Source organism: Grammomys surdaster, unplaced genomic scaffold, assembly GCF_004785775.1.
Source record: "Grammomys surdaster isolate TR1022 unplaced genomic scaffold, NIH_TR_1.0 1149, whole genome shotgun sequence".
Taxonomy (NCBI): Eukaryota; Metazoa; Chordata; class Mammalia; order Rodentia; family Muridae; genus Grammomys; species Grammomys surdaster.
The window spans coordinates 59,039-72,509 of NW_021605568.1; the positions used below are offsets into that span (position 1 = coordinate 59,039).

The 13,471-nt window shown below is 36.6% G+C and overlaps 1 protein-coding gene and 1 pseudogene across 1 annotated transcript in view; both read right to left on the reverse strand.

The window, feature by feature from the left end:
* The window catches only part of LOC114634913 (vomeronasal type-2 receptor 116-like), a 64,782-nt gene that overhangs the window by 23,686 nt on the left and 27,625 nt on the right, over nucleotides 1–13,471 (reverse strand). Inside the window, exons 4-6 of the mRNA XM_028783519.1 lie at nucleotides 13,058–13,285; nucleotides 11,221–11,344; nucleotides 5,673–6,528 (exon numbers count right to left, since the gene is read on the reverse strand). Of these exons, the coding sequence (XP_028639352.1) occupies nucleotides 5,673–6,528; nucleotides 11,221–11,344; nucleotides 13,058–13,285 (1,208 nt within the window). The remainder of the gene's footprint in view (nucleotides 1–5,672; nucleotides 6,529–11,220; nucleotides 11,345–13,057; nucleotides 13,286–13,471) is intronic.
* Nucleotides 9,268–9,845, reverse strand: LOC114634929 (annotated as a pseudogene).

The window sequence follows — 13,471 nt, forward strand, 5'->3', positions numbered from 1 at the left end:
CCAGCCTTTTACTCTAAGGTAGTGTCTGTCTTTGTCACTGAGGTGAGTTTCCTGTATGCAGCAAAATGCTGGGTCCTGTTTACAAATCCAGTCCATTAGCCTATGTCTTTTTATTGGGGGAATTGAGTCCATTGATGTTAAGAGATATTAGGGAACAGTGATTTTTGCTTCCCGTTACTTTTATTATTAGAGGTGGAATTATCTTTGTGTGGCTATCTTCTTTTGGATTTGTTGGAAGAGGATTTCTTTCTTGTTCTGTCTAGGGTATAATTTCCCTCCTTGAATTGGAGCTTTCCTACTATTATCCTTTGTAATGCTGGGCTTCTGAAAAGATATTGTGTAAATTTGGTTTTGTCATGGAATTTCTTGGTCTCTCCATCTATGGTAATTGAGAGTTTTGCTGGGTATAGTAGCCTGAGCTGGCATTTGTGTTCTCTTAGGTTCTGTATGATGTCAGTCCAGGATCTTCTGGCTTTTCTAGTCTCTGGTGAGAAATCTGGTGTAATTCTTATAGGTCTGCCTTTATATGTTACTTGGCCCTTTTCCCTTACTGCTTTTAATATTCTTTCTTTGTTTTGTGCATTTGGTGTTTTGATTATTATGTGATGAGAGGTATTTCTTTTCTGGTCTAGTCTATTTGGCATTCTGTAGGCTTCTTGTATGATTACTGGCTTCTTGATCATTAGGTTAAGGAAGTTTTCTTCTATAATTTTGTTGGAAGATATTTATTGGTCCTTTAAGTTGGGAATCTTCACTCTCATCTATACCTATTATCCTTAGGTTTGGTCTTCTCATTGTGTTCTGGATGTCCTGGATGTTTTGTGTTAAGAACTTTTTGCATTTTGCGTTTTCTTTGACAGCTGTGTCAATATTTTCTATGGTATCTTCTGCACCTGAGATTCTCTCTTCTATCTCTTCTATTCTGTTGGTGATGCTTACATCTATGACTCCTGATTTTTTCCCTAGGTTTTCTATCTCCAGGGTAGTCTCCCTTTGTAATTTGTTTACTGTTTCTACTTCCATTTTTATGTCCTGGATGGATTGGTTCTATTCCTTCACCTGTTTGTTTAAGGGATTTTTGTGTTTCCTCTTTAAGGGCTTCTACCTGTTTACCTGTGTTCTCAAATTCTTTGAGAGTGTTATTTATGTCCTTCTTAAAGTCCTCTATCATCATCATTAGAAGTGATTTTAAACCTGAATCTTGCTTTCCTAGTGATATGGGGAATTCTGGACTTCCTAGTGTGGGAGAACTAGGTTCTAAGGATGCCAAGTACCCTGGGTTGCTGATGCTTATGTTCTTGCACTTGCCTTTCACCATCTGGATCACCTTAGTGCTACCCGCCCTGTCTCTTACTGGAGCCTGTCTTTATTTTTTATTATCTTGGTTGTTTCAGAGCTGTGTGGGATGGGTGTTTATACTAGTGTTAGAGCTGGGGTCCAACATCTGTTCAGTGCTTGGGCCCTGACCAGAAGGAACCAGTGCTCCAGTCCAGGAGTAAATTTCTGGGTCCTAGTGGGTCCCAGTTACTCCCTGTTTGGAGCAGGTGTTTCTGTCTCCTTATCTAAGATGCTGCCTGGGTTAGAGCTTCTGGGAGACCTACTTCCTCTAGGTTTTGTGAGGTTGGGTGCAGAGCAGCTGCCCAGGATCTGCTCAATGCTAGGTCCCAGACTGGAAGGAACCAGTGTTCTGAGCCAGGAGTCCATTCGTCAATTCTTGATATTAGAGCATAAACCAGGATAGGGAGAACTATTCTCAACAATAAAAGAACTTTTGGGGGAGTCACCATCCCTGACCTCAAGCTGTACTACAGAGCAATAGTGATAAAACCTGCATGGTATTGGTACAGAGACAAGCAGGAAGATCAATGGAATAGAACTGAAGACCAAGAAATGAACCCAGACACCTATGGTCACTTGATCTTTGACAAAGGAGCTAAAACAATCTAGTGGAAAAAAGACAGCATTTTCAACAAATGTTGCTGGTTCAACTGGAGGTCAGCATGTAGAAGAATGAAAATTGATCCATTCTTGTCTTCTTGTACAAAGTTCAAGTTCAAGTGGATCAAGGACCTTCACATAAAACCAGTTACACTGAAACTAATAGAAGAAAAAGTGGGGAAGAGCCTTGAACACATGAGCACAGGGGAAATTTTCCTGAACAGAACACCAATGGCTTATGCTAAGATCAACAATTGGGACCTCATAAAATTGCAAAGCTTCTATAAGGCAAAGGACACTGTCAACCAGACAAAACGTAACCAACAGACTGGGAAAAGGTCTTTACCAATTTTACATTCAATAGAGGGCTAATATCCAATATATACAAAGAACTTAAGAAGTTAGACTCCAGAAAATCAAATAACCCTATTAAAAATGAGACACAGAGCTAAACAAAGAATTTTCAACTGAGGATGAGTACATGGGTACATGAGAATGAGGGGAGAGATTCTGTGAGGGGTGTATCAGGATGGGGGAGACAGCATTTGGGATGTAAATAAATAAATAAATAAATTGAAGCAAAAAAATAAAATGAAAGGATATTCCTTCAGAGTATCAGTAATGTTAATCCATCTCTGAAAAGACAAAGATTAAATCAGGAGCACATTATACCAAGTGATACTCAATTTATGTGGTTTCTTGAGCAAATACAATGCAATTGTTGTGAGGACAGAGAATTGAAGAAATGAAAAAGAGTGGGAAAGAAATTTGCCTCAAGTTCTAATTTATGTGATCTGGGACCACAATGGACCATCAATGTTAGTAGATAACATTGAACAAAAGTTGAAACAAAAGTTAATCATGCATTCAACACGTGATGTTACCTTTCAATTAGTCTCACTCCTACTTTCTTTTATGTTCAGATCCATTCAGAAAAGTGTTTTAAAGTGTTTGCCAGTAAGCAAAGTGCTCCCATTATGTGTTCATTCAGTTACAAATATATTATAGATGCTCATATAAATGAAAAAGCCTGTTATTCACAACTGCCAAAAGTAGAAAATTTTCTCTGCTTGTATTGTATGTTATATTCTGCATTTATTCAAGGGCTTATTCCTTTGGGTATCTATTTGTCATCATACTGCACAAATTCTGCCCTATATATACCTATATTTCTTAATATGAAAGTATATTGCAGCCCATATCAGCAATGATCTGTTGTTTTTTTCTAGTATATTGAAAAAAAGATCAACTTTACCAGATGAAATTAAGCATATAAGTCATAACTATAATTTTGTGTTCTCTTGTATTTCCTGTGTTAAAATAGGTGTCAAAATTGAAATACGCTTTGAGAAAAAAAATGGTTCAATATCAATTATAAACTACAATGCTGTAAGTAGTGGTTAATATACATTTTCTTCTATTAATTTATTAATCTATTCACTTTACATCCAGATTACAGCCTGCCCTCTCTTCCTAGATCCCTTCACACAGGCCCTCCTCCCTTTTCACCTCCTTTTTACCTCTAAGAAGAGGGATTTTTCCACTGAGTACCAACCCACTATTGCATTTGAAGTCATTGCATAACTAGGCACATACTCTCCCACTAAAGCCAGACAAGGCAGCCCAGTTGGGGGAGCATGATCCACGGGCAGGAAACAGTCAGAGTAAGGCTCCACTCTAATTGTTTAGGATTCCACATAAGACCGAGCTGCACATCTACATTTGTGCAGGGGCTGAGGCCCAGCCTTGCTCCTCTTTCATTGATTGTTCATTCCCTTGAAGGCTCCAGGGATCCAGGCTAGCTAGCTCTGTTGGTCTTCTTTTGGTGTCTTTATCTCCTTTTATGTCCCTCAATCATTTCTGCAGCTGCTCCACAAGACTCTCCTCACTCTATCTAATGTTTGACTGTGAATCTCTGCATTTGTTTTGGTTAGGTGCTGGGTGGAGACACTCAGAGCACAGTTAAATTAGCCTTTAAGCATAACAGAGTACCATTAATAGTGCCAGGGATTGATTCTTGCATATGGAATGTATTTCAGTTTATGCCCAGTCAATAGTTGAGCATTCCCTCAGTCTTTGCTCCTAGGCAGTGCAAATTTTGAGTCGAATGTTTTCAGGATATGTTAGTGTCCTTAGTCCTCCACTGTTAATCCTGGCTGTCTACATGAGGTGGTCAGTCTTAGATATCCGCTTTGTTCTAATGAGAGAAATATTTGGAGTAAAACCAGAATGGAGGAAGGGATGGGAGTGACTGGGATGAGTAGAGAGTGGTGAAGCTTTAATAAGGATATTTAGTTTAGAAAAAATATATTTTAATAAAAGGGAGAAAATTGCACAAATTAGATAAGTATAATAGAGAATTATGGATAAATCCTTAATTAGAATCAGTGGAGAGTAAATAAATAAGTCCATGAAAATTATACAGTAAGACCCCTCAGTATGAACAGAATGAAATAGTCCCTTAAAAGATGGAGATTGTCAAAACTAGTGACGAGTAACTAGACACCTAGCATTTATGGGGGGGGGCAGTAGAGAATCATGGCTTCAATGAATATTCTACAAGAAGAATAGGTAAAAGAGGAGAGGAGGCAGAGAGGAAAGGAAGTCAAGGACAAAAGAGGGTTGAGTGTAAGACGTTTCAGTTTGTTTGGAACTGAGTATGCTTTTGAAGTTCTGAATGTTCTGCCAATATATTTAGAGCATAGATACTCAACCTGTGTGTGGTGATCCCTTTAGTGTCATAGGAGATGTTACCAAGGGTCACCTAAGACCAACGGACTATCAGATTATTATATCATTCATGAAAGTAGCTAACTTAAAAGTAAGAATTAGCAATGAAAATAATATTAGGGTTGTGGTTCATCACAACATGAGGAACTGTGTTAAAGGATCACAGCAATAGTGAGGTGCAGAACCGCTGATGTAGTCACCATACACCATTTATGTGATGTTGAATCAAAGATGTTTGTGGGATTTAGACAAGCAGTCTGTGAACTCTGAAGAGTTTTCAGAGGTAAAAATCCTATGTGCTGCATATGAAGAGTAACACTAGAGCACAATCTTCGTATTAAAGGCCAATAATGCAACCCTTGAACTGTAATCCACATACAGTTTCTAAAATCAATCACACTGCAATTTATCACATTTGAAAGGATCAGAAATCAGCACCTTCAGATACACGTTGCGTGGGAAGCACTGGGAGAATGAGAAAAGAACTGTAATGAAAAACATCTGTGGTCCAAGTTTTTAACAAAAGAATAAGAAAATAAAAAGGAAGAGGAAAAACCTAAGAATCATCATACATTGTTGTGTCTAGAGTCATGGTTCCAAAATGTAACAGATCTCAAAAGGAAAAGAATAATGTCCTAAGTTAGTGTAAACAATAAGATATGCAATCATATCTCAAACTATAATATTTTCAAGAAGATTTATTACACAGGTTTTTTTTTAAATTTTGGGCAGTGGACAACTTCTAGTTCAAATTATGAAAATTTGGTTGTTACTTCACCAAATCATTTCAAGGAATCAAGCTCAGAATGAGGATTGGTGGGACGAATCTGTGCACAGAGTCATCTTAGGAACACCATGTTATAAGCTTATACCTGAATGTTAGAATGGTAGAGAATTAGCACATTTCAGTTTAGTTTGTAGAATTGTGTGAACTATATTTTAAGTAAATTTTGCTCTTATCATGACTTTTGTCCCTGATGTGATGAACAGTGTTCCTATGTGACTTGAACCAAATAATATAGCACTTAGGGGCAAAGATTAGGCTTAGAATGCCAGCACTGGAAGCCAAGATAGAGAAGACTTCCATAGCCACCATGACCTTCCCTGTGGTGCTGTGGTAGACAGGGAGGAATGTGACCCAGACAGTGCAGAACACCAGCATGCTGAAAGCCAGGAATTTAGCTTCATTAAATGTGTCAGGTAGATTCCTAGACAAAAAAGCCATAAGGTAACTACCAAATGCCATGACTCCGAGGTAGGCCAAGGTGCAATAGAAGGCAACAGCTGAGCCCTTGTTACATCGAATACTTATGTGTCCATGTTCAGAATGAGCATCTATGTCAATAAATGGAGGTGATGTTACCAGCCATATCCCAGAAAGAAGTACTTGTATCAGGGTGCAAACTGAAATGATGAAATTAGGGGCTTTTGATATCAGCAACCATTTCGTCTTTTTCCCTGGAGCAGTAATCTTGAAGGCCAAAACTACAGTGATGGTTTTGGCCAGCACAGTGGACAGAGCCACAGTAAACAGAAGTCCAAATAAGTTGTGCTGCAGGATACATGTAGCAGTGTTTGGAAGGCCAATGTAGAGCAAGGGACAGAGGAAACAGAAGGTTAGAGTGATGAGCAGGGTGTAACTGAGAGATCTGTTATTGGCCTTGACTATTGGAGTGTCTCTGTGCTTTACAAAGATGCCAATAACAAGAACTGTGAGTGCAGAGAATCCCAGGGATACAAGTGTGAGTCCCTTACCCCAGGGATCATCATAGGACAGAAAGGTCACAGTTTTCTGGAGGCAGTGTCTCTTCTCTGCATTTGCATAATGAGTTTCTGGACACTTTTCACACTGATCCATACCTGGTAGAAATGCAGTTGGTCATGAATTTATATCTAGTTTTTCCTTAAGCCTAATACATTTTACATTAATGACTCATTAGATTATTATTAAAACCATGTTACCTTGTCACATAGGCATAAATAAATGAGAATTCTAAGGTGAATAATCACCCAAGTTAAATCTTTTATTTCTTCCATTACATTACATGAGCAAAAGCAAATTATGTAGGAAAGGTTCTTTTTCACATAACAGTTTATAAATATATCACTAAGGTAAAACAGGCAGTATCTCAAGGCATGATATGGAGGTAAGAACCAAGGCTGAGTCCATGGTGGTGTGGTGTTTTCTAATTTGTCTATATTGTCTTTTTCAGGATCCTTTGTTATATAGCTCAGGTCACCTTCTTAGAGTTGGTCCCACCACAGTGTGATAGGCCATCCCACAACAATCACTAATCAAAAACATGACCATGTGGAGCTCCAGCAGGCCTGTCATTGAGGGGTTATTTTAATTGTGATTTTTGTCTTTTCACATAAATCTACCTTATGTCAAATGGGTAAGGAATACACCCAAGATACCATCCTTTAACACATTTGATTTAGTTGTATGTTGAATTATTCTAATTATTTCTCTTTTTACCAAAATGTTTTATTTATATTTTGTAATATTGTTGAAATATACATTTTAATCCTAAGAATACCAAAATGAATTGCAAAATTCTCAATTCTTAACTTCCAATAGATACTTTGAATTCAATCCTAAGAAAAATGTTGCCTTTTGAATTTCCTACATAATGATTATTGTCTCAAATATATGAAACACATGTATATTTTATTCATAAATTCCCCTTTGAACATTATCATGTGGAATTTTCTTGGCTATAACTAAATTCTTGTTTAAAGCTTTTTTTTCTTTCCCCACCTCCCTTCATAGTTAGTGACAAGGGTATATTATATATGCTAGTGTCCATGTGTTGATACTAGAGAAATCCAACAATCTATAATGCCTTTGTCTACTTCTTGGTTCTAGGGTCAAATTCAGGTCACAGTACTGGGAATTAAGTCCCTGTACATATTGAGACAATTCCAGGGCTATTAAACTATTAAATTTTGGAAAATCTCAATAGAGAAATATTTTTCAAGAAAATATCCACTTAGTAGTTCAGATTAGGTTTTCTTTGTTCTTTTGAGAACAGATTTAATGATTCACCCTTATGGATTAAACTCACAGGTAAAAAAAGTATATATATGCTCCTAATGTAATTTAATATCACATTAAACTCAGGATGTAATTTTCAATAGTTTTTGTAAATGTTGTATTTCAAAAAACCCTAGTTTAGTTTTATATTTTTCATAAAACACATAGGAAGACTATACAGTAACTCTTTTAAAAATCTCCTTTATTTGTATGTATCTTCCTATTACACTCTCCTGTCAAAATATATTACATTTTCTCAACATGTCTTTTTATGTTAATGTCACATATTCATGTCGCCCAATTCTGTTTCATCTTAGTATTTTTTTTCTTTTTTTTCTTTTTTTCTTTTTGGTTTTTCGAGACAGGGTTTCTCTGTGTAGTCCTGGCTGTCCTGGAACTCACTCTGTAGTCCAGGCTGGCCTTGAACTCAGAAATCTGCCTGCCTCTGCCTCCCAAGTGCTTGGATTAAAGGTGTGCACCATCACTCCCCAGCACATCTTATTATTTTTTGCTGTTATATTTTACTACTAATGTATATACTATATAAAGATTGTTGATCCATTCATTAGCAGCAATTGACCTGTAAGGCACAAAAATTACTTTGTATAGGATTTAAGATTTGTTTTGAGATAAAGGTTTACTATTTCTACTATGTTTGATCAGTAATTTCTTTAAGTTTTGAATGTTCAATATATCTGTACCTGTCTTTACACTTTTATTTTTTAAGATATTAAATATTTATAATAGACAGAAGCTGGAAAGAACCCAGATGTCTTTCAACAGAGGAATGGATACAGAAAATGTCTTACATTTACACAATGGAGTACTACTCAACTATTAAAAACAACGACTTCATGAAATTCTTAGGCAAATGGATGGAACTAGAAAACATTATCCTGAGTGAGGTATCGCAATCACAAAAGAACACGCATAATATGCACTCACTGATAATTGGATATTAGCCCAAAAGCTGGGACTACCCAAGGTACAATTCAAAAACCACATGAAGCTCAAGAAGAAAGAAGACCAAACTGTGGATGCTTTGGTCCTTTTCAGAAGGGGAACAAAATACTCATGGAGGAAAATATGGAGACAAAGTGTGGAGCAGAGACTAAAGAAAAAGCCATTCAGAGACTGCCTCACCTGGGAATCCATCCCATATACAGTTACCAAACCCAGACACTATTGTGGATGTCAAGAAGTGCATGCTGACAGGAGCCTGATAATAGCTGTCTTCTAAGAGGCTCTGCCAGAACCTGACAAATACAGAAGCAGATGCTTGCAGCCAACCATTGGACTGAGCATGGGGTCCTCAATGGAGAAGTTAGAGAGAGGACTGAAGGACCTGAAGGGATTTGCAACCTCATAGGAGGAACAACAATATCAACTACTTTGTTTAATAGTAAAATAACAAAAATTACTAGATAAAAAATTAAGGTATCACGTATGTTTCAGAAATGAGATAGTTTTATTTTTTTCAATATATAAGTCCTTTATTGTCCTCAAAGAGCCCAAATTACTTGTGATCAGGATCTTGTTTCTGGAGATAGGAATCTGAGGCCTCACTCATCAGCCTGCTGCACAGTTCCCTTCTCAGACACATAGACGCCATCCAAAAACTTTCTGATATCTTTGTTTTTAACTGTTGTAGCTTGCTGAATCAGAGCCGCTGAATTTGAAACAAGTTCAATATCATTTCCTTCAAGGATTAATTCATCCTTCTGGGCTTGAGAGACAGAACAAGCAACACCTGTCCTCATCCGAACCCTGCGGATGTATTTTTCACCCAAGAAATTTTGGATTTCAACCAAAGACCCATTCTCCTGAATAACGACGTTGATGGGGAAGTGAGCGTACACTGACCTCATCTTGTAACGGAAGCCAGTGTAACCCCCTTGATCATGTTCTGAACATGACTGCAGATGGTTCTGACAGTGGCCAGTTCCTTTATGTCACCCCGCCATTTGTCAACCCGGAGCTTTTTCTTTTTCTTTCCAAGAAGACTCAGCTCTACATTGATGTGACTGAAGTCTCTCCACAGAGTTCCCCTGGGGCCCTTCACAATGACTGTGTGCCCCTTCAGAGTGATGTCGACATTTTCTGGAATGTCAACAGAATGACTGCTGAGAATGGTCTTCATTCTCGCAGTAGATGGGGCCATGAGATAGTTTTAATGCTAGGTATATATGGAAAGTGAAAAGTATATCATGCAAAACACTGACTAATAATAACTTGTCATCTCTAGGTTCCTTTCCTATTCAACATAGAGTGACACAGTGATTAGTGTACAACCTCCGATTGTAATTACCTTGTGACTTCCTTATGTTTCTTGAACTTATTTTGACACAGGTTTTTAATTTTGCCCACATTTGCATGGAACTCATTATCATTGCTGTCAATGTTCTAGCATGTGGTCACTGGTGTGAGCAGCAGAGCTTGGCATATTCACTTTAGCAACCAGGGATGGTTTCTCACTTCAAAAGCAGTAAAATGACTTTGAGCCACATTATGATTTTGTTTCCAATAGTTCTAATGAGATTGTTAATACACTATTGGAATTTGGTCATTGATTTAATGAGTAATGTCATATATTTTAAACTTTAAAACAGAACCAACTTTGCTTCAGTTATGATAAAAATTTCAGATATTATATAATTATACGTTCAATTTCATTAGTAGATATATAAATACTAAATTTCTAAACCATTAATGGTTGATGGAAGAATGTGAGTAAGTTCATTAAATACTATTCAAAATTTGGATACTGGTTCCAATTATATCCCATAAGTTTATTAGTGCCTTTGTTTTACAGATTGTTCACAAAACCTTAAGTTCATTGTATAACCTATTGTTTCATGTTTACATTGTTGTGGAGGTGACCTGACAGTAAAATCTTGTAAGTAAGTTAATTTAGAAGTGTACTTATACAATAAAATTAAAAACAAACAAAACACAATCAATCCCCTGGGAGGAAAAACTTTCCTGGCCACCTGAGTGAATCAAAGTTGTGATGGAATTATGGTAGTGAGGCTGAAATCACCCAGAATGATAACTGTGATTGAAATATTGTTTCAAAATTATGAAGACATTATATTTGGTATATTGTCAATTAAATTCTATGCTAAAATGGAATTTTCATCTCTCCTCTGTGAAAGTGGATTTAGGAGGCAACAAGGCCCTCAATGGATCAAAAATTTGAATGAATTGTATGTGTTATTTTAAGAGAAAGTATAGCTGAAAGATTTTGTTTTGTTTTGTTTTTCGAGACAGAGTTTCTCTGTGTAGTTCTGGCTGTCCTGGAACTCACTCTGTAGACCAGGCTGGCCTTGAACTCAGAAATCCACCTGCCTCTGCCTCCCAAGTGCTGGGATTAAAGGTGTGTGCCACCACCGCCCGGCTAGCTGAAAGATTTAAATCACTAAATTGAAGTAAAGAACTGTCTATGAGGTTCATATGCATCCTTTTATCTTTTTAGATTAGCTATTTCTGGTTTCTTAAAAATTTTTTTCATTCACCTGTCATATTGGAAATCTCATTTTCTGGGCAAGGTGTGCAGTCAAAGCAACAGGAAGCCCTGCCCTCCAGGATGACTTTCTTGGATCCAGGACTGCAGTTCTCATTGCAGACAGACTGAGGAATCTAGAAAAAACAATTTAATACAAAATATAAAATGCTTAGCTATTTATTTAAGCCAACTTAAATGATGTGTTTCACAATATAACATATTTATTAATTAAATTTTATGTTTTAAAATTGAGGTTTTCCTGTGTTACCCCATGTTTCCTATTTGACATGACCTACAAAGTTCATTCTTTCTAAAGATATGTCCTAACACTATAAAATGTTTAAGATCAGTAGAGAGTTTTAAAACAAAAGACAAAGAAGATGTAAGTTAGGTCACTGGGAAAATGTTTAAGGAGGACATGTCAGGACTATAGACTGACACTGCCCTTGAGATTCATGTCTGCGCAAAAGACACTTATTGATGTTGTGTCTGTGATTTGTACTATAAGCTTGATATGAGTTGATGTCACTGTCTTAGTTAGGGTTTTACTGCTCTTAACAGACACCATGATCAGGACAATTCTTATAAAAACAACATTTAATTGGGAATGGCCTACAAATTAAGGGGTTCAGTCCATTATCATCAAGGTAGGAAAATGAAAGAGTCTAGGCACACATAGTACAGGAGAAGCTGACAGTTCTTTAACTGAAAGCTGTTATGAGAGGACTAACTTTCAAGTAGCTAGGACAAGGGGGGGATCTTAAATCCCATGCCCACAATGCACACACTTCCTCCAGAAAGGTTACACCTACTTCAACAATGCCACACCTACTAATAGTACACTCCCTGGACCAAGCATATTCAAACCACCACATTCACCAAAAAACAAATATTTGGGCATTTTGAGATGTGTTTCCTACATTCCATTAGATAAGTTCTGATGATCTGCCAAAATAGCTGCTATTATGTTTAGCAATTGAGTCAAATGAGAATTGGGTCAGTAGAAGTTATCACTCCCTTTTTCCTGATTTTCGATGAAATCTTCCTACTTTCCTAAACTTGGTGCTGTCATATTTCTGTGATATGATGGGTATTACTCTGAAACTGTGATGGTAAAACAAAATCCTTCTTTGTTTCAATTAATTTTATCAACTACATATTTCTAACAAGACAGGTAGATGAAAATGGACACTATTTCACTTTGCTGTTTTGTCTGCCATAAGCTTAAAAGCAAAAGGCTTTTAATAATGACCATAACTGTCTAAGCTGCTGCTTGTCTTACTTAGGATTTCTTTTATTGTGATAAAACAGCATGCCAATAGCAAGGTATCTGCAGAAAGGTTTATTTTATCTTAATTATCTAACTCACCGTGTATTATCAATAGAAATAAGGACAGGAGTTAACAGTGGAAAGCTGTGAAAACAGTGAAAAAACATTTTGTGTTTTAAAAACTAACAAACATCTCCAACTACTCTTATTTTACTGAACCCTCCATGTTAATCCTTTATGAGGACACTGCATGATAGGTTTGTCTTTGGTCAAAAAGTTTGTAAATATTTTTTATGAAGACTCCTTGTTTCCAGTAACTCTACATTATGTCAAGTAGTGAAAAATTAACTAAAACATCTTATCTGATGTTTTGTGACAAACTATTATATTAATCCATATCCTGATTTTGAATAAAAAATAGTCAGAAAATATTTGGAAACACATCTACCAGAATAATCAATCAGTAAAATTCCTTATACTGATGGTGCCCAAATGAACCGTCAATGGCTGTGCAATCCAGAAGCACAGATTTGTTATTTACATGCACTAGGATCTTTTAAATAATAACCACACCTACCTCTTCAAATCCTATGGGCCATTGAATCATATCTTCTGATATCAACAATTGTTGCCCCTTGGGAGCACTTGGAGAAAATGTCCCCACTTTCACAAATAGTGAAAGATATTTTGGGAAATTCCAAAGGTTATTAATATCATACTCTGTATCTGCCTTTTGCTTCCCATCCAGAAACACATGATCACCAACAGAATTTTTCACTTCAATATTCTTCAGAAAAGAGTGAAGCTAAAACATATGTGAAATATTTTGATAAATTTGGAGTCAAAGAGTCATAACAGAACTACAAATAAGAAGTTATTTCCTGAAAGTAATTTATGTTAATGCTGTTTTAAATTAAGTGTCTATGGTGTTCCACAAAGGAATGATCAGTAGAAAATAACTACTATTTGGTTTCTAAAATGCCTGTTTCAG